At 52.4% G+C, this 27,033-nt stretch overlaps 1 protein-coding gene across 5 annotated transcripts in view; it reads right to left on the reverse strand.

Moving 5' to 3' along the window:
• Window positions 1-21,661, reverse strand: part of NCF4 (neutrophil cytosolic factor 4) — a 33,648-nt gene extending 11,987 nt beyond the window's left edge. For 2 of the 5 annotated variants that reach the window (XM_072742474.1, XM_072742476.1), the window contains exons 1-2: window positions 434-5,886; window positions 239-323 (exon numbers count right to left, since the gene is read on the reverse strand). In XM_072742474.1, coding sequence (XP_072598575.1) covers window positions 239-323; window positions 434-549 — 201 coding nt within the window. In that variant the 5' untranslated portion in view covers window positions 550-5,886. Of the gene's footprint in view, window positions 1-238; window positions 324-433; window positions 5,979-21,546 lie in introns of those variants that run through there. The other 3 variants (XM_026010984.2, XM_026010985.2, XM_072742477.1) reach the window with 3 other exon arrangements.
• Between the last annotated feature and the right edge of the window lie 5,372 nt (window positions 21,662-27,033).

The raw sequence follows: 27,033 nt of genomic DNA on the forward strand, positions 1-27,033 counted from the left end.
CAGCCCTGTCCCCCAAGGCCAGATGCATCCCTGCCCCCCAGGCCAGCTGCACTCCTGCCCCCCAAGCCTGCTGCACTCCCACTAAGCTGGAATCATCAAATGTGTCCCAAGATATTTACTCCCAAATATCCCCTGGAGGCTGAAATCGCCCCATTTGAGAACCACTGGGATGGACGGTAAGGGGGTAAGAGAGCTGGAGGTTCAGAGGTCAGAAGCCAAGGTCAGGGGTGTGTCTTACAAAATAGCTGGTGAAGCCCCTCTTCTCCTCGATGTCGGCGATGTTGGCCGAGATGGCGACGTCGTCGGGAAGCTGTTCAAAGTCGCTGAGGGAGGCGGGAGGGAAAGAAAGCCCAGTTACCACCTGACAGGCGCGCTGGGCAAAAGGGTGCAGGCGTGAACCAAGGGTGCGGCCGGCATTCCTTGGTCAACACACCTTAGGTGCCAGGCCAGGACACGGGCCACACCCTGAGAGTGAAGGCCCTGAAGATGGGTCCGTATGGCAGCAGCCCTGTTACAGTCCAGCAAATGGCTTGGTGGCTGCGTTGTCATCCAGGAGCAGCTCGTCAGGGAACGTCCTCTGTGTCACACCCTGGCCAGGGCCCTGGGTCACAAAGTTAGCAGGTGCCCCACAGAGAGAATGGTTCATTGTGCCCAGGCCGGGGACGTCCTTGCAGAGGAGGCGGCGTTTGAACCGAGTCTACAAGGTCGAAGGGGAATCCACCAAGCAGGCCCGAGGGGGCGGGAGGGAGGCCTTCCAGGCAGTGGGAACAGCATGTGCTGGGGCTTCAGGGTGTGAGGAGTGGGCTCGGGTCTAGTGTGACTGGAGTTAGTGGGGATCAGAGACTGAAAGGCAGGTGGGGGCAGGCTGAGGAGGGTCTCCAGTGCTGAGCTAAGTAACTCCCGTGGGCAGCCGGGAGCATAGGCTTCAGAAGAGAGTGAAAATAGTGCAATCCCGGGGTGCCTCGGGGGGCTCAGTCCGTTAAGCATCTGCCCATGGCTGAGGTCATGATCCCGGGGTCCTGGGATCCAGTCCCGCATCGGGCTCCCTGCTCCGCATGGAGCCTGCTTCTCCCTCTGCCTCTGCCCCTCCCTGTTCCTACTCTCTCTCTGTCTCTCAAGTAAATAAAATGTTAAAAAAAAAAAAAAAAAAAAAAGCACAAAACAACAATAGGATCGCAGCTTTAGGAGGCCAGCCCAGGCAGCTGTGTGGAGACAGAAGGGAACACAGAGACGAAAGGGGCAGAGAAGCATTGCGAGGCCCCAGAGGGGTACAGCCGAAAGATGGGGGGGGGGGGGGCGAGCCAGGCAGCAGGGACAGGAGACAACAGACGTGGGGACACAACCCTTGGTGGACACTGTTTCACTGTGGTGTCCCCTGCTTCTTCCTGCTAATCAAGCTCCATGTTCTCCAGGTGGCAATGTGCCTGGCCTCAAGGTGATGGGCCGTGATCAGTCTGAACCAAACCTAATCATCTCGGTTCTATTTCCCAGCCTCCCCTGCAGCTATAGGACCAGCCATGTGCCCAGTCCTGGCCGATGAGACCTAAGAGGAATTCTGGTGCAGGGGCCTCTCCAGGAGCATTTATTTTCCTGATCCAGAGGGACAGACAGGCCAGCAGGGTTTCCTCTCCTTCCCCCTTCTGCCTACCTTGAAAGCAGGTGTGCTGTCCGGACCCACACTAGCCATATTGCACCCATGAGGCAAAAGACATGAGGAATACCCAAGGAATCTCTGGGATTCTGGTCCTGGGTTCTCTGGCCTACGTCTGGACTTCTTGTTATGTGGGAAAAAAATGAGCCCACTTGTTTAAACTCTGTGGGTTCCTCTGTGCCTCGAAGCCTTATACATTCCCAACAGGCATGCTACTGGTTTGTGAGTCATCCCTGAATGACGGCCAGCAGGGTCTGGGGACTGTTTGGATATGGAGGTGAAAGGAAGGGCAGTGTCAAGAGTGACACCTACATGTCACCCACATTCTGACCAGGAAGGGTGGGCAGGAAGTAGAGCTGATGGACTGAGCACCCTAATGTAAGGCCCTTGGGACCTGGGGTCGAGGTCTGGCCAGATCTCGTGTGGCTCTAGAGCTCAGTCCGGGGCAGCGGGGTGAGGGGCTGGGGGTGGATCCCCGCTAGAGGTAACCATGTGCCTGTGACGTGTGGTAAAGACCTCGGCGCCCCCCGCCACCCCCCCCCCCTGAACCCAAAGAGCAATTTGCGAGCAGAGGGGGCTGAGAGGTGGAGGACAACGAGAAAACACAGCCAAGGAGACAGAGAAAGAGCAGCCAGGGGTGCGGAGCCCCAGGCAGCTGGGGGGCGGTGGGGGGCTGCCTGGAGCCGCACATGCAGTCCCCCAGGCCTGGGCTGCGTGGGACCTCGGGCTAACCTCAGGCCGCTGGCGGCTGCCACTGGCGGGAGTGACTCAGGGTGGCAGTGGGCCGGCAGAGGAAATCCCCACGGCTTCCCGAGCAGCTTGGTGGCCGCTGGCAGCCTCCCCACTCGCTTTCCCCACATGCCCCCGTGGCAACACCCTTGGGAGAAACTTCCTCCTCCCCTCTCTCCCCGGAGGCTCTGCACCTCGTGGGTATTTCATCTGCAATAGGATGGGTGGGGAGCGGCCAGGAAGGAACCAGGCATAGAAACGGCCCCAGGCAGGGAATTGGCCAGATTGGGTAAGAACCCCACTTCACGGTTTCCTGAGTGTGCGCTGGGCAGCAGATGCTCTTCTGGCACTTTTTTACAGACAGGGAAACCGAGGCACAGAGTGGTTACAGAACCTGCCCAAGTACATCGAGAAGCTGGGATTCGAGCCTAAGCAGAATTTTACTGCCAAACAGGGCCACACAGCTCTTAGTCTGTTGCCCCAACAACTCACTGAATGCACGTAAATAAATCCCAACACCTCCTGCAGCCTCAGGGAATCTGGAGTAATAGTAATAATAATAATAATAGCAGCAGCAACCCTTGTTAGCACCTAGGGTAGCTCACACACTGTTCTAAGCACAGTAGGTGGCGGCTCTGCCCTCCTGGGTCTCACAGCTGAGCGAAGGAGCTTCACATCATTTCAAAGGTCAGGGAGGCTGTGGAGGAAAAGCTATCCCAGAGCCCGGCCGTTTCTATATCCCCCCACCCTGAGAAGGAGGAGTAGAGGGCAAGAGAGAGCTTGGCAAGCAGGCACTTCAAAGATGGGGCTTCCGTCCACCAGAGAGAAAAGCGGGGTGCTGTGTATGTCGGAGGGCATGGCTCGCTCAGAAGGCGGGTGGCCAGGGAGGGCTTCCCGGAGGAAGTGGGGCCGCATGAGCGGGAGGAGCAGAGAGGAACTGGCTAGAGGACGACAGGAGCACGGGAAACTGAGTGCAAAGGCTCTAGCCCTGCAAGAGGGGGCAAGTTCAAGGAACCTCGGGGCCAGGGCAGTCTGAGCGCAGCTGGCACACAGAGAGAGGCAGAAAGTTACGAGAGACACAGGCAGGGCCCATCACGAAGGCCTTGCATCTTGCCTCGGGTCGGGGGGCAAAGGAGGGTTACCCTGGGATGGCAGGGGCAGGCTTATGTGTAGGGGAGGGGGTAGGGGGGCATGAGTGGAAGATGAAATCCCAAATCCCTGCTTTGCCATTGCCAGTGGGGACCTGGGTTAGACCCCCACCCCCATCTGTGCCCTGGCTCCCCCTTCCCTCTGTAAAGAGACAGGGGACCGTAGGAGTGTTTACATCCCTGGAGTTCTCATTGGTAACAAGCCCGGCCCGAGAGGCCCCATGAGAGCAGAGGGCACCAGGGGGCACCAGCAGCAGATACATAGCAGGTGCTCAGTGCAGGGCCACTCCCTGTGTCACAGTAAGTCCTCTGGCGGTGAGTGAGCGTGGGAATGGCCTGGCTGCCAGACGGGGGCTGAGCCAGGAAGCTGCTGCACCAGGGCCGAGGCAGGGGTGCAGCAAACCCACAGGAAGCCCCCCTAGAGGAGCCACTCCCCTGGCGATGTCAGCCAGGACCCCTCAGAGCCAAAACCCGCTCCGGGCCTTCTGGGGCCGGGATGCCCTGGGCTCATACGGACTCGGACTCGGATGCGTGTTATTCATGCAAAGTCTGCTTTGGGGAGCCTGGATGGGAGAAGCTGAGGCCTGGAAAGATCCTCAGGGCACAGCTAGGTCAGTTTTTGTAACTCCTGCACACACCAGGCGTTCAATACATGTTTGTTGGAACCAAACTCACTACCCCAAAGCAGTCCTTTCCAACTTTGGACATCTCGGGTCTTAGAAAGGCCTGCTGTGCCCTCGCCCTCCCTTTCCGTCCTCTGCTCTGGCCTCAAGCAGAGCACATCCAGGGCACCTGAGGGGCAGGGAAGCCAGTGACCCCAGGACCTGGTTCCACGGCCCCAGGAAGGGAGGCAGGAGGGCGCCTCTTCCTCCTCCTCTGAGGGGCAAGGGTGGCTGCAAAGAAGCAAGGAGTGCGAGGGAAGGAGCGCACCGTCGGAGGGAGGGGGACGGGCTCTGGCGGGTTCACACATTCTGACACATGTCCCTGAGTAACAGGAAGTGCCACGAGCTTCACACAGCGGCTACTTCCCATGTGTGCCGGTGTTGGGCCGAGGCTCATGGAGAACCCGTGGGGAAGAGGGGCTGGAAGCTGGTGGGACAGCCCGAGTCCCGGCCCTGCCCTCGGCTCACCAAGGCCCTTCTCCGTCCACCCTCTGAGCATCTCTCCTGTGGCTTCTCCCTCGACACACACATGCTGACAAGCTTTCCTCTGACCTTCGACCTTTGGAAATTCCACCTGCAGCCCCAGACTCCACCGAGGACCCTCGGCTGCCCACTTTGACCTAAGCCAGCCTGGCCCATCTCTGGCGATGCTCGGAGTCACCTCCACACAGTGAGCATGCCCTTTTGCTGAGGTCACCTGCTGTTCCAGGCCAGGGCAGAGCCAAGCCCCGCGTCCTCAGGTCCCCCACAGCTCAGGGTGCAGCCTCGCTGGGAGACGAGGGGAGGCCCTGGCGAGGCTGTGCTGCACGGGCCCCAGAGGAGGCGCTTTATCCTCCTTGGCCCTCCTTGTCCTCATCCGCACAGGGTTGGACTAGAGGGATCTGAGGACATTCTCCAGCTCAAGGATCCATCCATTCACTGATTCACTCATTTGTCAGCACTTCTAGAGCCTTGGGCCCGGACTGGTGGTGTTCTATGTGCTGGGGATACAGCAGGGATCATGCACCACCACGGGGCCTGCTAATGGGGGAGCCAGTGATACAGAAAACAAAGGAGTGAGTACAGAATATTATGCAAGTGGTATAAGGACTCTGCAGAAAAAGGAAACAGGGCGAGCGGTCAGAGAGCAATGCAGGGGCTTGTAAGGGAAGGCCTTTGACATGTGAACTAGGCCCTGGATAAAGAGGAAGAAGCCAGGTTCTGTGATTCTGTTTGAACAGAAGATAGAAAGCCATCGCTGACCACAATGTGAGGCAGTGAGCCCAGCCTGGAACCCGGGACACCTGTCCAGACTCTACACCCACTCCTGTGAGGCCCTGGGAAAGTCACTTCCCCTCTCTGAGCCTCAGCGTCTTCATCTGTGCCTGAGGGAAGTGAGCCACAACTGGAAGCTTCCTTCAAACACTTCTAAGAATCTGCATTTCTGAGCATTCGGGTTCTGACTCAGCTCCAGCCTCTTGGCTTTTGACCTCATTAAGGGTCTGTAGGAGGGTGGGCCTCTGTCCCCCACGGCCTGCCGGCCTGCCGGGAACAGGGAAGAGGCCCAAGGAGGGCACTGCCCCTGCACTCACCTCTCAGCCCGCAGCTGCTGGGCCAGGGCCATGGCCGCCAGTGCTCCCGGGGAGTGGGTGGCAAGAGTCTCACCCAGCCAGGCCCAGGCCGAGTTGACTCTCGCTCACCTCTGGCCACCCTGCGCATCTGCTGTGGTCCCAGGAGTCCCCAGGAGCCGCCCCTGGGGAGGCCCCACCCCTGCCTGGCTCATTTAGAAGAGGCTCCTCCTCTGGGCTCTCTAGGTCTAGCCCAAGGCCCACACTTCCTCTTCCCCACCTCCCAGCTGCACTGCAGTTGGGGAAGTGCCCACCCTTGGACTCTGGGTTTGCAGGAATCCACTGACCCAGGGGCTCTGAGGACTTCCTTGATGGGATTTCTTGGTGCCAGGACGCCACTGGGCAGCAGAGAGCTCCATTCCAGCAGAGACAGCGTCCCCAGGAGCTGGCTCAGCCACCAAGGGGCTTCCAGAACTTGGAGAGTCACTTCTCATCCTCTGGCCCATCAGGCCCCACCCTCTCACCCGCACTGCCAAGGCTTTGCCCAAACTGTTCCTTAGGCCGGGAGTGCTGGCTTCCACCTTGCCTGCCATTCCACAGGCCCTGGGGCAAATGCCACCTCCCCCAGGAAGCCTCCCTGGTTTCCCCAACAGAGTCAGCACTCGGTTACCTCCATCGTGTAGGGTGTGAGTGTCAGTTTATGCTTCTGTCTTGCCCTTCCCCGGGAGCTCTCGCCTATGCTTTCCTCATCCCTAGATCCCAGGCCTGGCGCAGCCAGCCAGTCCTCCCTAAATCGCCAACCACAGTGAGCTTTACATGGCAAACCTGAGCACATATTTTCCTGCTTAAACTCTTCAACTGCTTCGCTTGGCCCTTAAGGAAAAAGTCCAAACCCCTGGTCCTGCCTCCAAAGCTCTGAGGGCCTCACCAGCTTGCCCAGTCCCCTCCCCTTCCCACACTCCCACACTGGAGCATCTGGAGTGTTCCAAGGTGCCTGCCCTCTGGCCTTTATGCATGCTCTTCCCCCGCTGGAATGTTCTTCTCTGCCTCCTTTAGAACTTGGCTTGGAAGTCACCCCGTTAGCGAGGATTTCCCTGGCCCCTCACCTAAATAAAGTCCCTCTCTATCATGTCCTCCTCCACATCCCTGGGCTTTTACTTCAGAGCATTGGAAACTCTTGCAATTTCATGTTTGCTGTGTGCTTTTATATTTAACGACTGCATTCCTGGCTAGCACCGTGCCTGACACATCACAAGTGCTCGATCGGTATTCAGGGGATGCTTCTGGTTGGCAATCCTGTGGCTCCTCTAACAGATATGCTGACTGGATTCTGAAGGGAGCTCTCTGAGAAGTCCACAGCCACACTCAGTAACCCCCAACCTATCACATAGATACTCTCACACTCTCATTCACGCTCAAAACTCACTCATGCATTGCAGATGCAAAGCAGGAGGACAGCAGAGAGAGGGTATAGATGGGAAGGCAGCCATGTCTTTCTGACTCCATCTGTCCCAAACCCATGCCATAGCAGTGCCCTTAGGACTGGGACAGGGGTCTTGGGGGACAGAGCCAGCTGCATGGAGACTGTAGCCAGGGTTTCCTACAACAATCTCTTTGTTTCCTCCCAGATGAAGGGACTGGGGACAGGAGCCATTCTCAGGATCCCGAGGACTATCTGGCTGTAAGAATGAGGGGTGGGGGCATTTGGCAGCCTCAAATCCTTCCTTTGAACCTCACCCCCTGCTACACTCAGCCACCCCAAGGGACCTTCTGCCCCAAACAGAGCTCAGGGTAGAGCCAGAGTCTGCAGGAGGGAACATGCTCTGGACCCAGCTCCACACTCCTGACTCTGTGAGGATCTCTCTCTCTTCATCCAGCCAAGGGCTCTTCTGAAACCAAGATCCTTTATGGCTCCTTGGGAAGCAGAGACAGTTGGAACAAGACAGAGGGGAGCACGAGAAAGAAGAAAAATGACTCTACTGAGCAAGGCATTTGGAAGACAGAGAGAAGAGGGCAGGATGAATGCAAGCTGAACTTTCCCATCGTTCACCAGACATATGAAAAAGCCTGCCTAAGACTTTTTTTTTTTTTTTTTTTTTAGTGTCTTAAACATATAGAGCCTAGCTCACAAGCAAGAAAGTATAATGTTCAGGTTCTAAGAGAAGGAGAACCTAGACCAGAGGGAGGGACTGGTGCCTCACACTCCACAGGAAAACTAAGGGTGGGTATGGGTTACTGGGGCTGAGACTTTAATGCTAATCTGGGACTAGGTCTGGGCTGCATGTCCCACCCAGAAGTCAGATTTGAATTCCCAGGGTGAAGCCAGGTGTCAGAACTGATTAGAAGAACAGCATTTCTCAGCTATCAGCCTGGGGTCACTGCAGGAATGGAGATACTCTCCCAGGCCATGGGTAGAACAAGGGGTACATGCACCAGATCAGAGCCTCAAGCCTGAAGCATGCACTAGTGTGAGGCCCAGATCCAAGCTACCCACACGGTGTGCCAATCCTAAACTGAGGCATTACATCAAGACAGTTTGGAATCCATGAGCCTGTAGGAGCAACAACAAAACTGCCCTGTGAGCTCACAAATCAAAGTGACAAATTATGTAACAAACACCTACAGTATGAAAGACAGTACAGACTCCACATACAGGAGAATTCACACCTGGAGAACTAGAAATAATACGATGAACAATGACTCCAACCCTGTCACTGGCATCTCAGGGCTCCTGGTCTACAGGATAAAGCAATTAAAATGCCGAGTAACAGGACAGGGTGAAACGGCAGACGTAGCAGGTGTCTGTGAGTACCCAGAGCTGCAAACACCCAGCTGTGGCTGAGGGCAATGCTGCTGTAGAGTTGGTCAGGAAAGACAGGAAGTGACAATTTTAGCCAGACAGTGTGCACAGCACTGGCACGCAATTGTGTGTATCATCATATGCGTGTGGTTGGAAACATATATAGTTGCCCATAAACGTGTGTATGAACACATACAGCTCTGGGTAGGGAAGTGTGAGTGTGTTTAGGCCGCATCCACACAAGAGCACATGGTGTGGCGCACCGTAATGAGACTAGGAATGTGTGAGAAGCCAGGTTTACACCTGGGATCTAGGGGGACACCTAATGAGCACGAACATGAATGCATTATGACATATGAACTTGGGCTATCACTATGCCCTTTTTAGAAAAGATTTTATTTATTCATTTGAAAGAGAGAGAAAACACGCATGTGTGCATGCGCGTGCAAGAGAAAGCATGAGCGGGGGGAGGGGCAGAAAGAGAGGGAGACGCAGACTCCCCCACTGAGCAGGAAGCCCGATGTGTGGGGCTCAGTCCCAGGACTCCCCGGGTTTAAGACCTGAGCTGAAGGCAGATGCTTACCCAGCTGAGCCACCCAGGCGCCCCTAATACGCCCTTTTCGATCTTTTCTCTACCATCTGTAAAACAGGCTTACAGAAGGGGCCGGTATTGGGAATTCATGAAAAAAAAAAAATGTGTGAAGAGTGCCTAGGCCCATGGGAATGTCTTATTCTTGTTCATAGTTTTCAGTGTGTGTATGTGCGTTTCAGGGAGGACAAGCCGTCAAGTTCACCTTCCCAGATTTCTCAAGGTTTTGCCTTCCCATCCCCACTCCCTCCCCCCTTGGAGAAGCCTCCCCTCCCATGGCCCTGACTCAGCCACTGGGCAGCCACCTCCGCACTGGGGGAAGGGGGGTGCAGGGCCCCGGAAGATTGTCCAGGGAAGGGCCCCGGGGCCTGTGGGGCCAGCTCTTCCCTCTCTGCCCGTGGTTCTGCTGAATATGGGTATTTCTCTGGCTCCTCATACACAGAACACTGCTGCTAATTTTATGCCTGAGCTCTGATCCGGTGTAATTTGAGGCCAGACACTCTGTCAGCAGTAGGCACGTCCTGCCTCTGCTGCAGGGGTGGAGAACGAGGCAGAGGCTAGCCAGGAAGAGGAGCCAAACTCTTCACACATTCCTTTAAGCCAGTATCCATCGAGCTTTTCTGGGGAGGTACAAAGAAATGCCTGAAGTGACCTGGCTCACATCAAGAACTGACTTCTGATCACCTCCCCTGGCCACACAGCCTGTGAGTAAACACACAGGAGTCATTGAACCTTGAACCTTGGGATGGTGGGATCGGTAGCTCACGGAGCTCAGATAGTTTATTCCTAGAAGAAAGCACCTCTGGCCTTGTCTTCCCCAGGTTCCTTTGAGAGCACACCCAAACCTGACAATCTGGGGATTCGAATCAGGAGGAAAATTGCTAGGCGTTGTTGGAAGCAACAAAGGACAGTTAAGTGACCGTCCGACAGTGACAGGGAGGATGCAATGCCAAAAGAAAGCAGGTTTGAGAAGTCATGACGGACGGCAGGGGCTGCTCTGAGAAGGGGCATCGCAGCATTACGAGAGAGAGAGAGAGAGAGAGAGAGAGAGAGATGGCCAATGTCCATGTACAGCCACACCTCCAGGGAAGGGTCCCGTAGGCTCAGGCCGCACCCGAGGGAGTCCCGGAGGACTGGACGGGATTCAGGGCTGGCACGGAAGCTCACAGCATGCACAACACTCTTCAACCCTGCCTGACTCGGGTGGGGGCGCCCACACAGGCTAAAGCACGGACCTCAGTGTAGAGACGAGGAACACGGCTGCGGAGGGGCAGGCCCGAGAGCTCAGTCCGGGCAATGGGGCAGAGGGACCCGGGGGGCTGGGGAGGAGGCAGGACCACGGGGGGCCCCTGGAGCTCCTTCTGGGAGTCCTGCAGACACCTGCTGCCTGAGTCAGTGGCTCTCCCAGGGAAGAGGGGGAAAATCCCACATCAGGCCGAGCAGGGTTCCTGGGGATCCCTCCCACACTGAATTCCCCAATCTTGACCTACATGTGTCTCTCCTTGTAATTTATGAGGGGAGCTTCACTGGACCTCCTCCCTGAGCCACAAATAGCCGCCCCTGGCAGGCCCCGGCCAGTGGTATTTGGAGGACAGAGGATGTGATGAAGCCAATGGGACAGCAAGCTCCCTGAAGGCAGCCGCCTCTGCCTCCTCTTTGGCGCCCCGCTTGCAGCCCAGCTGGGTGCCGAGCTCGTGCCCCGCTGACCCGAAGTTCATTGCTCTTGTTCATTGTTCTAAGCGGAGATGGTTAATACCTGCTTCCCCGGACGACCGCGTGACTCATTGATTCAAAATGTATGGATCACCTAGAACATGCCAGAGCCCCAGCATGTGCCCGGCTCAAGTAACTGTCCCTTGGTCCCTCCTTTCTGGGGTGTCTTCAATGAGACGATGAATGCCAAGTGCTCAGCACGAGGCCCCCGCGCCCAGAGGGGGTCAGTAAACTGCAAACGTTGATGTCATTACCGAGATGAATTTTCTTGGTATGGGTTGGAGCCCTCCTGGTCTATGTCCCCAAGCACACCTTGCTCCTCGGCGTCCTAAAACTCATCGCTTTGGATTCTGATTCTTCCCCCACGTGATTCTAACCCACGCGCCCATCACTCGACTCGCTGCCAAGGGCTCTGCACTTAATCAAAATGTTGACGGAAGCGGACCAGCAGGGGGCGCCGCGACTCAACAGCCCGGCTCCCGCTCCGCAGCGCCACCTAGAGGAGGGATGTCCGGAGCCGCAGGAGAAGGAGGGGCCGGCCAGAGGGCCCCACTGTGAGCCGGCCCTGCTGGATTCCACCGCCCTCCCCTGAAGGGCCCGAGGGTCCCAACCGAGCAGGGCTCGTGAGGAGATGCCCCCAGAGGCTAAGGACCCTGAACCTCCTCCCCACTGATCAGCAGTAGGCACCGAGATGCACTGAGCTTATGGTTTCACCATCCCTCCACCATAAATTTGCAAGAGCCTCTGAGTTGGCACTTGCAAAGCCTTGGAACAGGGCCTGGCCCAAAGTCCGGCTGGGTACAGGTCGGCCCCGGTTATTGCTACTTAATCCTCACACCTACTCCTATAAAATAGGTCATATTTTTATCCCTCGCCTGGAGATGAGGAAACTGAGTCTGTACAGGATTAGAGGCCTGAACCAAAGTGAGTAAGTGAGCGAGCAGCAAGGTAAGATTTTTGACCTCAAGCCCGGATGACTCCAAAGCACAGTAACTGTGCTAGACTGGCCCCCATTCTTTCATTTATTCATTCCACATATATTCATTTAGCCACCACTCCGCACAGGGATAAGGGATACAGACGGGAACCTGGCACAGCTACTGCCCTCAAGGAGCTCATGCTGCTGTTCAAATACACACACGACCATGTAGGCACGCATACGCACACGTGCACACACGGACATGCATACGCATGCTCGTGCACGCACACACACCGGCATACACATGCATACAGAACAAAGTACAATTCCGGGAGAAGCTGGGAGATGCATAAGCATCTATTTCCCCTGATCCCACATCCAAAGCCATTTTCACCTCCCAGAGGGTGGCAAACACAAATGTCTCCAGATGCCTGGCAGGTGCCCTCACAGGTTCAGCGGGAGCCAGGGTGGAGAGGCAAAGGGCAGGGAGGCAGTGGCTTAGCTTCTGCCTCTCCACGCCATCACCTTCTAGCACAGGACTCCAAGGACTTCAAGATTTCTAAATTTGAACCTGACCTTCCAGCTTTTCACAAAGGTCTGCCTGTCAAGGTAGGATAGAACTTGTTTTAGTAGCTGTTTGTTGGCTTGAGCCACAGCTTTACATGTAGGTACCTAGTACTTGGGCCTCCATTTGCATTATGGCTCCTGTCCTTGCAAGTGTTGGGGTCAGTAAGCAGGGACTCGGACTCTCATGGACCACAGTAATCCTCTGGAATTCATTCAAAGAGGAAAGAGAATCCATTACAGTGCTTAAATAAAGAGTGATGTAATCTGATTAACATTTTTTAGAGACCCCTTTGCTGCTTGGACAGTAGCTCACAGAAGGTGGCATTGGAAGTAAGAAGACTAAGTAAGTGCCCCCTGCTAACAGCTTTCTGATTTCACTTTAAAAATCAGCTTTATCAAGTGTCATTACATATGACAAAACTCACCAACTTAAAGTCACCAGCTTAAGTGTATAGGTCAAGACGTCCTGACCAATTATGTAACCAACCACATCACAGTATAGGTCATTTCCATTATCCTAAAAAGATCCCTCGTGCCCCTTGGAACCAATCTGCCTTCCCTGCCCTAGACTCTGGCAACTACCAACTGCTTTCTATGATTCTAGTTGGTCATTTCTGAAATTTAGTTTAAGTGGAATCGCAGAGAATGGGGTCTTTGGTGTCTGGCTTTTTTCACATAGTATAAGGCGGTTAAAATTCACTGATGTTGACAAGTACACCAGAATTTATTCTTTTTATGACCAAGTAGTATTCTGGTGTATGGACATACCACAATTGCATATCTTTTCACAAACTGATGTGCATCAGGGCTGCTTCCAATTTAGGGTTGTTAAAACAAAGCTACTACGGACATTCAAGCATACAGGCTCCTGTGGACGTGTGTTTCATTTCCTTTGGGTAAAGATCTAAGAGCGGGGTGCTGGGTCATATGGTATTTAACTTTATAAGAAAATTGTTTTCCATAGTGGTTGTACCATTTTATGTTCCTACCAGCCAATGTATGAGGAAGCAGATGTGCCCAGGTTCCAGGTCCACACTGGCTCAGAGCCAGTGGTTCCAGGTCTTTAAACAAGGGGGGGGGGGTGTCTAAATGTAGTAATAGCTTCTGGGCTGCTTATTAAACTGTCTCCTCTCAGCTCCAGACCTACCCTTCTATGCTGGTGTTGAGTCTCCAAACCATATTTCTGCTTTGCAGACCGATTCCTATCCGTTCCTGCCAACAGTAGCTACTACCAGGAGACCAGAAGATGGAGAAGTACAGTGAGTTTCCTCACTGTACCCAACAGCACTGCCCTGGAAGCCATAGTTGTTTCCAGTAACAATCAATTCTAGATGTTTCCACATCCCCTGGATGAGCCTCACCCCACCCCTTCCTCAGAGGTCTGAAGTTCTGAGTCCCAGATTCCTGGGGGAACTTTTCTAAGCTTCTGACGCATCTATACCAGCTGAGCAACATCCCCTCCACTTGCTCTTCCTCCAACTTCTAGGTGGCGATAACCGCACTCTCTTCCTTCTGCTCCCACTACCATAGGAAGCAGTTAGCATTTCTGGTTGCCTCAGTGTCCCCTTTTGCTTTTCAGTCCTCCAAGATCTGGCCAGCCAATCCCCTATATTAACTTCTCACTGTTAAAATACTCAGTGTACTTTCTGTTTTCCCAACACCCAGCAAGCCCAGTAGGACCCAAGTCCAGCTCCTGGCTAGGCCGTACCAAGGGAAGCAGGACCATCAGGAGGAGCCCATGCTGGGAGCAGAAGGATGGGCCCTTGGACAACTAACCCAACTACTCCAACCTGCAGTTTCTTTCTCTATAAAAGGCACCCAGCTAGAGCCTGACAAAATTGAGGACTCAATAAATATTTATGGAAGGAACTGGGTGATGGAGGAATTTTATATTAGCAACTGACACCTGTTCAACTGGCACACGTTGCGGATGTTATTCCTAGGGGAATGCATATTCCTCACCTCCCTTACTCTATGCTTTTGGTCTCAACCAGAAACTGCTAAGATCCCCTGAACTAATTCATGCTCCCCGCCTTCTTTTGGTGAAAAAGTCCCAGAGTGGTAACGGACTTGTGGGCACCCAGCTAAAGGTAACATCTCCCAATCTACCTTGCGGCTACAAGTGACCGCGTGACCAAGCGCTGGCCAGTGGGCTGGGAGGGGAGGCTGTGGACACAACTTCCTGGCTGTGCCCTCAAAGAGAGAGGGCGCTTCCTCCATTTCCCTGCTCCCCCTCCTGCTGGCTGCCAAGGCCAACGGGACAGTCAGTCAAACAAGCAGAGGGTCTCTGACCCAACCCCAGACGGCTTACACTCAGACTGTTGATGAAAAAGAGAGAAATCTCTACTGTGCTGCAGCCACTGGTGTTTTTGGCCTTTGTTAGGACAGCTGAACCTGTTAGGACAGGTTTAACCTGTCCTAACAGGTTCAGCTCCCATCTTGTACACTAGAGCAGGGGGTTGGCCAATGTTTTCTCTAGAGAGCCAGATAGTAAATATTTGAAGCTTTGTGGGGCGTGGATCTCAGTCACCACAACTGGATCCTGCTTTGTCGCATGGAAGCAGCAGTAGCAATAAATAATTGAATGGGGGTGGCTATCTTCCAATAAAACTTTATTTCCAAAAATAGGCAGCAGATGTGACCCTCGGCCCGTCGTTTGCAGACCCCTGAACAAGAGTTAAGAGCCAAGGTAACTGTTCATAGAGACTGTGGATCTGTGAAGAGCTCAGGAGGGGGACTCCTTGGTGGGGATGAAGCTGAGCAGCCCCGCCCTTGGCCCAAGGTCACACCTCCTCCCTGGGGGATCGACCTCTGCCTCTGGACGCTACTGTGATGCCACTGCCTCTAAAACTATCCCCCAGGAGAAGAGGGTCCCTCTGGCTGTAGTTTGCACAGCCTGGACTTGTCAGAACTTGACTTTGCCAATGGCACCCAAAGGGGGGAAATAGAACGCAGTGGCTCCAGGCTCTCCCATGTCTGCTTGGGGCTCTATTTGAAAATCAGTCCTGCCTCCAGGGCATAAATAAAAAGGAATGCCAAGCTTCTCATAACCCCTCTCCTCCCCGCCCTTCTGTAGCCTCTGCACACACTCCCTCCAGCCTCAGCCACCAGGGCATGTCTCCCTCCTCTCTCCTGCCTCTTCTCGATCCTATAGATCCCTGCAGCCTCTCCCAGCACATTTCAGTGCCTTCTCTGGCTGTCCCCCCACATCCATGACTCTATGGGCTTTCTTCAGCCTTTGGATGCTCCCCACCAGCTAAGATGCAAAGCTGGTCAGTGGCTCTTTGAAGGCTGGGGGTGGCTTCTAGCTCTAGCTCTTATGGGTTAGGAGTCCCTCCCCAGAAGAGCTAGTCTTCTAGACTTGCCACCCCTTCCTGCTAAGGATTCTGTAGCATAAGCACCTGTAGGGCAGGGGCTGTCACATTCATCCATGAATCTCCAGTGTCCAAAATGGGACAGACACATGTGTGTAGAGGGTGGAGGAAGGCCGTGAAGAGGGGGGCCAAGCAGGTGAGCAGGCTTGCAGACTGCATTTCCTCTTCATGGGCTCTGCCTTTCAGGTTAAGGGAAGGGCTTCCTCTGTCCCGGCCCACAGCGAGCAGTAATTGTCCAGCGTGCCCCTGAGCCTGGGATTGCAGAGCCAGGAACCAGAGAGGTTTGCAACATGAGGTCCTGGCAATTCTATAACTGCCCTTCCATCCTCTCCTCTCACCCTTTGGCAACCTGCTCCCACCTGGAAGCCCCAGGACCTCCTGCCCTCTGAGCACCCTGCCCCAGCCCTAGTCTCCATTGATGCTTCAGTTTCCCTGCACCCCTTGCTCCCCAGGTCCCCCTCCACGTCTGGAGGCCCCTTCCTGGGCTCCTCTTCATCTACATCCTCAACCCCCAACACCCGCACCCATGCCCGTGCTCTCTCTGGCTGCGGGCTTCATCCACTCCTGGGCTCCCCATTACCAGCTGTACCCCAGTGGTGCCCCAGGCCTGTGGATCCAGCTGCCTCCGGGCCCCCACCGCATGCAGATGCCCCCCAGCTCTGCAGAGCACCCTTCCTCCTGCAACCTCTGTCTCCACCATCCACCCAAGTCAGAGACCTAGGGCCTTCTTGTCCTCCCTCAGCTGCTGTATCCAATCCCTAGGAATGTGTTGCACCTCCAAATGTCCTCCAGCTGCCCCCTCGCTCCACCCCTACGACCTCCCCTCCTACTCGATCTTCCCGTCCCACCTCAGCCCTGCAGTCTGTCCTCCATCCTGGCTGCAGGAGGCCCTTCCTAAAAAGAACTAACTGTGAGGCTTCCAATGCCGCAGCTCTCCAGAGAGCCAGTCGGGCTTGCTGTCATCAAGCCAGGTTCCAGCCTGACTCTGGCCTCATCCCTCTTCCAACTTGAGCCCGTGTTGCAGGCTGGGGATGCCCCACGATGCCCACACCTCCTCTGCTTGGCCAACTCCTATTTTTCCTGAAATACTATAAACCATCCCCTGGAAAGGTGTCACAGGGTTGAAATGTGTTATCTGCCTGGCACATAGGAGGTGCTTAGGACAAGGAAGTTGGGGTTCTCATGGGGGGCCCTACAGCCCCAGAGACCCTAACAATGATCAAGGTGTTGCTGCTTTTATGCAGATCTTAGGGTGGGCTTCACCTTCATGATAACATTTGGTGCTCAGACCACTCAGACTAGCGTCGCCATGAGAAGACAGGTCATCCTGTCCCCACTTCACTTAATAGCAGGATCGAGACTTTCTCCAGCACCCCTACCCCCATTCGTCCCTCTAGTAAGAGGAGGGAGAGGGGTCTTCTCTTCCCTGTGGCCACACCCTCTCATCCAAACCCTGCCCCCTTGAGTCCAGCAGTGCCCCACAGGGGGCATGCCCCCCTCACTTCCCTCAGACCACATTTACAGACTTTCAGGGAAGAGCAGAAGGTGAGGGGATGACCAGAAGGGTGAGGGGCTCTGCACACTCTTGCTGCAGGAAGCACCTTGCTAGCTGTCCCTGTCTTTGGGCCCAAAATATGGCCCATTGTGCGACCCTTCCCTTCCAATTCTTTCCCCTCCCAAGTGGCTCTCACTGCACCTGTTACTTCTGATCACTGACTTGTCAACATTTAAATAAAAGGTGCCGGCACTTGGTTCTCCACAAGGAGGAAAAGTACTGAAAAGCCCCCACCCCAAGGGAATTACTTAAACCCTTCCATTATTCTCTCTAAATTCCTCTGCATTTCCAAATAAAAAGCTTATATTGCTATTTTTGACTGATTGTTAGATATTATGCCTCAGTTTCCTCTTACAGTAATTGAGAATTCAGTATTCTTATTTTTGTTGCGTTGTATTAAATCCCCTTTTTCCCCCTTTTGGGAGCTTTTGGAACCTTCTTTATCTGTGGTCTTCTGGGGTCACATGATGATGCGTGTCCTGTGGATTATTTCTCACTCCCTGTAGTAGTACTGTGGTAGACCTAACTCAGTCTGGATGTTCATGGTCGTCAGTTTGGGGATGTTTTCTTGGATTGTTTTTTGATAATCGTCTGTTCTCTCTTTCTCTCTTTTTAAAAAATTTTCTAAGTCAGATGTTAGACTTCCTGGATGGTTTTTTCCTAAGTCTGTTTCTTCCCCGCATATTTTCCATCTTCATTTCTTCCTGTTTTATCCTTGGAGCTATTTCTGTGACATACTTTTCAAGCCTACTGCTAAAATTCCTATTTTGGCTACCTTATATTAAATTGTCAACACCTCTCTCTTCTTTTCTGATTATTTGGTTGTCATAGCATCCTATTCTTGTTTATAGATTGTATCCATCAGCATTTGCTTTGTAACAAACAACTTCAGGGACGCCTGGGTGGCTCAGTGGCTGAGCTTCTGCCTTTGGCTCAGGTCATGATCCCGGGGTGCTGGGATCGAGTCCCACATTGGGCTTCCTGCATGGAGCCTGCTTCTCCCTCTGCCTGAGTCTCTGCCTCTCTCTCTGTGTCTCTCTTGAATAAATAAATAAAATCTTAAGACAACAACAACAACAACTGCAGAAATCTCCACTGGTGCACAACAATAAGCAATTCATTTTTGCTCATGCATCTGTGGTTTGTTTGACTGGAGTCATTTTGAAATCCATGTGATTCGTTCTTGAGTCCAATCCAGAGGGACAGTGTTTCTTCCAGGCTCTTCTTTCATCTTTTCAGTTTGGTGTCTCTGTTTCACATCAACAGCTTTCCTTATGTATCTAATACTCTTTGGTTGTTTGCTACCATTTAACACAAATATACTAAAAAGGCTGATCAGGGGACGCCTGGGTGGCTCAGCGGTTGAGCATCTGCCTTTGGCTCAGGGCGTGATCCTGGGGTCCTGGGATCGAGTTCCCCATTAGGCTCTCTGCATGGAGCCTGCTTCTCCCTCTGCCTATGTCTCTGTCTCTGTCTCTGTGTCTCTCATGAATAAATAAATAAAATCTTTTTAAAAAAATAAAAATAAAAAGTCTGATCAGAAGCTCTGCAAGTATGGGTGAGGGCAAGTGGATTGACAGGTGTCCATTTAAGTGTTGGGACCGAAAAGCAGCTGTATCCTTGGGAACTCCTATTATGCTAGCAGGCATGGGTCTTTTTCTCTAGGAAATTCTTCAGTAACTTCTCTGACAGCTGCCATTCTCTGTTTGGAATATAGGAACAGGCTAAGGTGCACTGGAAGCCAGAGGACCAGGAAGATGTTCTAACTGTTCAGGATGTGGATTTCCAATTAAGCCCCATGTCTCTTCCCCACCCTCTGTCTGGTGACCTTGGTGTCCCGAGAATTCCCTCTCTGCCATCTCCAGAGCGTAAACCTCCTGCAGGAGGCTCAAGGGTCAGCCCTTGGCTGCCGGCTCTCATCTCACACCATCGTCCCCTCCACCTGTTGCCCTTGCATCTGGACCTCATTGGGATTCTAGAAGCTCACTCTCTTTCTCACTGGTGTGCCCTCCGTGTGCTGAGCTTCTTCGGCATTTCTAAATACATTACCATCATTCCAAACAAAGCCCCTTCCAAGAGTGTGTTACAATTTCCCATCTCTTGATACCTCCTTCTCTTCTCTTTGTTTCTGTGGGATTGTGCTTTTTCTATTTTTTGTCTATAATGTCAGCGAATGCTCAGAAGGGAGAAGAAGCCGATGCCTACCTTTTCTCTGCAAAGGGGTTTCTCGCTTTGTATGCACATAAATGTCTTCCATTCAGATTATGCCCAGGTGGTTGCCCCTTTTTAATGACCCCAGAATTAACCAAAGCATTTTATCCTAGGAACTAGGAAGGCATCCACTACCACCTCCTCCAGGAGTGAAACATGACAGGCATTTCATTTTTCCAACTGGCCATTTGCATTTTTTAAAAAATTTTCTTTACATTATACTTCTTTTCACAGATGAGGAACCTGTAGCTTGGACTGGAGAGTGAATTGCCCCGGGGCCTGAGGAGGGCCTGTGAGGCTCTACACCACATGGCCTGGGGCCCACAGCATCACCCGATGGAGACCACAGTCCATGAGGAACATGAAGACACAAAGCAGAGGGGTCTTTCCTTTGGGACAGTCATCCTACCTGACAATTGGGACACCCAGAGACCAGTGCATGGTCGCAGGGCGCCCCTCTCCACCCTTGCCACCACCATCCCCAGGAGCAACACCCTTCACTTTCTCAGGTGGTTACTAAACTGTTGTCTCAAAGGTTAATGCAATTTGCAAACCTATTTGGATGAAGGTTTCTGGGTGTCAAATCATTATTTTGCATGCCACTCCCTGCTGTTGGCATAGTGTGTGCCCAGGAAAGATGAGAAGAACAACAGGCTGGGAGCTCCATGTCCTAGTCCTGAGTGAGCAGCCCCAGAGGGGAGGGACCTTTACACTAAAGAACCAGGCCAGATGGGTGTCCACAGTGCCATGTGGGGAAGGAGCCTTTCCAAGCCCTGTGGATGAGTTCTGGAAAAAAAAAACAAAAAACAAAAAACAACAACAAAAAAAAAAAAACAAAACGGGTCACCATGACACTGAGCAGGCTTCAAAATAAAAGCCTCCAAATGGTGATGGGCTGGAATTGGGGCAGAGCCAGAGGACAGGCCAGGGGAAGCTGGTGAGAGGGGAGTGAGCAGGGCCTAGGGATGGGGAAGGAGCTTTCTGGGGAAACAGGCACAGCTGTAGCATTGCTAAAATATTGAGATGCTGGGACGCCTGGGTGGCTCAGTGGTTGAGAGTCTGCCTTAAGCTCAGGTCATGATCCCGGGGTCCCAGGATCGAGTCTCACTCACATCGGGCTCCCCACAGGGAGCCTGCTACTCCCTCTGCCTATGTCTCTACTTCTCTCTCTGTGTATCTCTCATGAATAAATAAATAAAATCTTTAAAATATATATATTGCAATGCTTCTAAACCAGTCTGTTACAAAGCACTGCTCCTTGGTGCCTGTGCCTACCCCCACTCTCTCCTTGGACCCCAAAACCTCCTTACAATGCATCCACTAAAGGGTTAATGCCTGGCCCAGCAGGAGGCCCGCAGGACACTATTCAAAGACCAGAGGACCCTGATTACAGATTTCAAATATGACCCTTGGAAAAAAACCATGTCATGAACAGACGTAGAAGCCAAGCTGGCTTATGGAGCACTCCCTTTATGCACTGTCCCACCGGCCCATACATCAACCAAGGTTTACCAAGGCCACCCCACTGCTGCACACCAGGCCCTGGGCTAGGCCCTGGGAATCAAGCTGGAGGCAGGTAGGCTCAAAGTCAGGGGAGCCTCAGAGATCTGGGACTTGGTTCATCTAGCTGAAAATGGAGCAGGAGGGGAGACGGGAGAGGAGAGGCAGATAGGTCAGCAGGGGACAGACCAAGGAGAACCTTGTAAGTCAAACTAAGGAGCTGGAGCTTTATCCAGCAGCCCAGGAGCAGTTGGGGGAGGATCTGGGCAGGGCAGGTGCCAGATCGGATTTGTGTTTCATGGAGAACACCATGGAAGCCAACGGAAAGATGGGTTGGAGCAGGGCAGGACCGAGCATCCAGGGCAGGGTTGAGAGGCTCTCAGGAGAGGGGAGTGGGGATGGACAGACAGAGTGCAGGGTCACAAACTGCATGGCTGGTTCCATAGAACCATACTGTGTACCGAGCAAGTTCACGATCATCCCCCATCTGAAAGACCGGGGGTGCTAAGTCTACAGAACAGAACCAGTAGCCCACTTGCCCAGTGTTCAGCACTGCCCCAGGGGCTTCACGTGTTACATACCCCATGAGGTACATATCCCATGGTTCCCATTTCACAGGCCAGGATACAGAGGCAAAGAGCGGGTACATAACCAGTCCAGGATCACGCTACTTGGACGTGGTAGATCCAGATGATCCTAGACAATGCGAGAAGAGAAAACTCAGGAACAGATTCATGCTGGTTTCAAAGACACACTCATTCTCTGCGAAATGGAATTTCCTTCATTCTAAGGAAATCCCAAGAACATAAGGTGGAAGAGACTAGAAAGAAATGCCAACTCAATATAATGAGTTCTCCAACAACCTAGGCTGCCTTGTGAAGAAGCAAGCTTTTAGTTGATGGCAGTTTACAAGAGTGAGGCTATGCCTTTGTGGGGTGAGCCGCCCAGAAAAGAGGGACATCCCTGAGAAAAGACCCAGAGGTGTGGATAGGACGGGGGCTCCGGATCCAGACCAATTGAGTCCAAACCCTAGATTGCCACTTACCAGCAGAGTGACGTGGGGAAAGTTATTTAGCCTCTCTGGGGCTCAGTTTTGTCATCTGTAAGATGGGGCTAAGGATAGCTCTAACTCAGAGGGTGGTTTGAGTGAGTTAATTCATGAATTTACCATTATTAGCATCCTCTGGATGGTGGGTGGCAAACGGCACTGGCTCCAGGGAAATAGGCCGAGAGCTAGTTAATGAGGAAAAACAATCTTTCTCTGGCTTCTCTTGAGGGGCAAGCTGCAAGCAAGTTCCAAATTCTAGATGGTGAGCTGTGCCAGGTTTGCTTTAACTCCTGCTCTCTTTGTATTTGCTTTTCAGCTGTCCTCCCTTAGGGTTTAAAAGCTAAAAGTCTTTTGACAGTTTCAGGTTGATTCCACCACTCTCAGGACAAAATGCAGGAAGGAGTTCGGGGGCCTTGGTTGGGAGGATTAAAAGGATGGCAGTGACCCCCCCTCCCAGCCCTACAGGGCCTAATGGAAGTGCAGGGAGGGGTCAAGTACAGACTCCAGGGAAGGTCTGTCCATTGCCTACTGGGACACTGGACTCTCCAGACTCTACCTTTGTCTCATTCTGGTCACACTCTTGCCTGTCAGGGTTGTAAAAATAGAAAACCAAAACCAAGAAGTGGGAGATAGCTCAGTAAGTCACATGAGAACATCCATCTCATTTCTTCATGGTGAAGCCTTATTTCTGATGCAAAATGCAAAAACCAGACAACCTGATTCTTCTTCTTCTCCTTCTTTTTTTCTAAGACCTGGGTCCAAAGAACAGTTACTGCCCCCAAATCAAATTTACCTTGTGCATCAGCCAGGATCCAGCCCCAAATAAGAAAGCACACCAGTTATTTTAAGAGAGAGAATTTGCTATAGGGAATTCTTTGGACAGGTGTTAGAACCTAGAAATTCAGAGAGGGGACCCCGCAGACCTCTGGACCTCTTGAGAAGGGGACACTATCCAGTTGGCTCTGGGACACCGAAGGGAGGCAACGGGGCTTTAGGGGTGCAGAAAAAATTGGAAATGGTTACCAAGTGCTGCCACCAAGATGAAGGGCCATTGCTAAGGTGAAGTAGTGAGCTCATGCTGCTCAGAACTTCCCCATCCAACCTTGCAGTCTCCCTCTAGCGCCCACTAGTGGCAGAGCCTAACAGGCAGCAGCCTGCTGCAGAGAAAGGGGTTTGCAGAGTTCCAGTCCCAATGCCACAAAGCGAATCATAGAAATGGTTTTGGGGCTGAGGTGATAACTTAATAACGAGCCCACTCTAAAAGGAGAACTATCTTCACCACTGGGACTTGCAAAGCACAGACCCACAGGCCTTGGAACACCCCCCCCCCCCAAAGCATTACTTAAAGGGATAAGAGTTCTTTTAGAAATAAATTCTGATTTATGTAACTTTTATTGTTCACCTCCTATGTACCAAGCACTGTGCTGGGCACTGTGGGGAGGCTTGAGGCCAAAAAGATCTTCAAGGTTGCGTGTTCAAATGCTGGCTTTTTATAAAGAAAAAAATTACAAGACAAATGCTGGCTCGAGTATTGCCTGGAGGGTGACCTCAGATAAGTCACAATTATGACCTCTATCTCCTTGATCATAAAATGCACACAAGTGGTCACCTTATGTGTAGACCTCAGAGCATAACTAGAAAAACTGCATGAGCTAAAGAACGTAAAGTGCCAACACTGCAGCTGGTCCTTCTTTTCCTCCTCCTTTTCATTATCCCCATTTTGGTCTCTCCTCTGCCCCTGGTCTTCCTTCTTTTCCTCCTCTTCTATCACCACCATCATCACCATTATCACCATCATCAACATTATCACCATCATCACCATCATCACCATCATGACCATCACCATCATTACCATCGCCACTATTACCATCCCCATCATGATCATCATGATTATCACCATCACCATCATCATCACCACCTACTGATGGAGATTTAAATTGTTTATAGCTTATTTTACTATGACCAGAATATTCGGAAAGAAATATTCCTTTGGGAGCATATGTTTTTTAAGATTTATTTATTTATTTTAGAGAGAGAGAGCACATGTGCACAGGTGGAGGCTGGGGCAGAGGGAGAGACCTTCCAAGCAGACTCTGCTGAGCGGGGAAGCCCACTCCACTTGAGGCTCGATACCACAACCCATGAGATCATGACCTGGGCCGAAACCAGGACTCTGACTCTTAACCAAATGAGCCAAGGGAACGGTATTTACAAATATCCATAGTTAACTACCTAGTGATAGAATTTCTGGGTCAAAGGGCTTATGCATTTTTAATCTGGGTAGAAATCACCTTTCAGAAGGGAAATTTATGCTTCCTCTTCTCATTGCCATCCCTGGATATGATCACACTTTAAAATTTTTGCCAACCTGACAAGTAAAAATTAGATTATTTCATTTTGATTTGTGTTTCTTTGATGCTAGATGAGACCAAGCATAGTTTTATACATGTATTGACCATGTGTATTTTTCCCTTCCACCCTCCTGTTATGCCCTGGGATTCTTTTTTTTTTTTTTCTATTGGATTGTTCATCATTTTCTCATCATGATGAGCATTTTGTAAACCAGGGACAATTGATCCTTTTCTGCTATGTGTACGGCAAATATTTTTCTTTCCATTTTGTTGTTTGCTCTGGACTCTATTGATGGCGTTTTTTTGCCTAGCACAAGTTCCACATTTTCATAGAGTCACATGTGCTGATTGATTTATTTATGGTTTCTGGGCAGCCTCGTGGTTTTAAAGCTGTCCCTCTCCTTGTCAGCAGGTTGAAGAGATTGCTCTAGGTGGCTGGGTGACTCAGTGATGGGCAATGTCCCTGGGCTTGCCCTCTGTCACGCCTACATTTGGGATGCTGCCCCCTTGGAAGCTTAAGCACACGTGACCCTGAGGTCAGCTCTGCAAGGGCTACTGCCTCCCCTTTCATGGCCAACTTCGGGAAGCACCCCGCTTTGCTTCTCCCCTGACATCCAGCTCCTTTTAAGGAGCTATGCATCTTATATGTTCCCTAATCCTCCAACTAAATTTACCAGCTCTTGCTTGCAGCCAAGACATCAGCTAAATTAAACTTTGGAGTTGCTAACACGGTGTATCAGATGCACCTCAGTGAGGAGTGGTGGGAGCAGCCACGCCCCATCTGTCCTGAGGGCTGGGTGTCAAGCTCTCCCTGTCCTTCCCAGAGTCTTCCTTCACCCAGAGACACCATCGTCCCACCACTAGGATGCCACTTACATTGATTACCATTCCACCATCTCAAGGATGCATCCATCCCACAACTATTTACTGAAGGCTTCATTTTGCTAGGCACTATTCTGGGAGTGGGGAAGCCTTTGAGGTTTCTTCCGAGCAGGGGAGGCAAATGATGGACGAATAAATATGTGATCCCCAATCAAGCAGCAGAAAGAGCCATGAGGAAAGTAAAGCAAGGAAAGAGAAAGAGAGAAGTGGAGGGGAGGCCTGGATGGTGCTGAAGACATGGTGGCCAGGGAAGGCCTCTCCCATGAGGCCACATTTGCACAGAGACCCAGATGAAGCACTAGAGAGAGCCATGAGGCTAGATATCTGGGGAAGAAGGTTCCAGGAGGAAGGGAGAGCTGGAGCCAAGGCTGGGATGTCAGAACACGCGTGGTACATGGTGGGACCAGTGGAGCTGTTGTAGCTTCTGCAGTGAGGGGGAAGGAAGAAGGAGGTGAGGTCAGAGAGAGGGCCAGTGGAACGTCCAGAGATTTGCAGGGGTAGGTGGTGGGAAAAAAAAACTGTGATTTTTGGGTGCTTGAGGGCCTCAGTCCGTTAAGCATCTGCCTTCAGCTCAGGTCATGATCCCGGGGTCCTGAGATGGGGCCTTGCATCAGGCCCGATCAGTGCTCAGTGGGGAGTCTGCTTCTTCCCCTGCCTCTTCCCTCCACCTCCACCCTGCTCATGCTCCCTCTCACTCTCTCTCTCTCTCAAATTAATAAATTAAATCTTAAAAAAAAAAAAAAAAAGAACTGTGATTTCCTTCCATGTGTGACAGGGAGTCACAGAAGGTTGAGGACTGGGAGCAAAGTTATCTCATTTCCATCTTTACGGGGTTTGGTTTGCATTTCTCCTGTCTGGCAGCCTCCATGCAGGGAAGGCCAGACATGGATTCTTGCTACCGGGAATCTGGCAGCTACACGCGAGCTCTAACGGCAGTGCTGCTGGCACCTACCGCCCCCTCTGTTCCGCGCTGGCCGTGCACACGACTCCCCGCTCTGGGCCCAGTCACGTGCAGCAAGATCCGCTAGGCCTAAACCTGCACCCCTCTCACCTGCAGGGAGGGAGCCCCTCGGTCACCCCTGGAGACCCAGCAAGCCCCTTGTGCAGGCCCAGTGACACCCCTGAGTCTGATGCAAGGCCCTCGCTGCTCCTCCTAGCTCCGAGGACCGGGTGGGAGAGGCAGGGGATGACTTTTCTGTGCAGACACTGCAGTCCAGGTCTGGCTCTTGGGGCTGAAGGCTCCAGAGCTGGAATGGCCAGCACACCCAGAGCTGAGCCAGACGTGCCAGCCTGCGGGCCACAGGAGAAGTGATTGTAAAGCACCATAGCACACATGCTCCCTCCCAGCTCCCTCTCCAACCATGGCAGGTGAGGCACAAGATACCCCCAGGGGCAGCTGAGATGGGAGTGTCAGAACCAGGCCAGGGGCCCAACTATAGTTCTCTGACTTGACAACCACACACACACACACACACACATACACACACACACACACAGAGTCCACGCCATAGAAATAGGTCCCATCACTCGTTGCTCCAGAGGGAGGGCCCCCAGACCCAGGATCACCTCCAGGAGTGTCTTGTTAAGCCTCAATTTCCACCATTAAATCCCACCTGGACCCCCAAACTGTGCACATACATGACCATGGCCAAGCCTCACTCACCTTGGCTTTCACTGAATACACAGAACAGAATATGTTGCTAAAAAGTGCTTCTTAGTCATTCACAGTGCTTTGATCAATTAGAGTTTGAAATTTTATGCCAATTATGGAACATACTGCCTTTTGG

The sequence above is a fragment of the Vulpes vulpes genome, chromosome 16 (genome assembly GCF_048418805.1).
Source record: "Vulpes vulpes isolate BD-2025 chromosome 16, VulVul3, whole genome shotgun sequence".
In the NCBI taxonomy this organism is placed as follows: Eukaryota; Metazoa; Chordata; class Mammalia; order Carnivora; family Canidae; genus Vulpes; species Vulpes vulpes.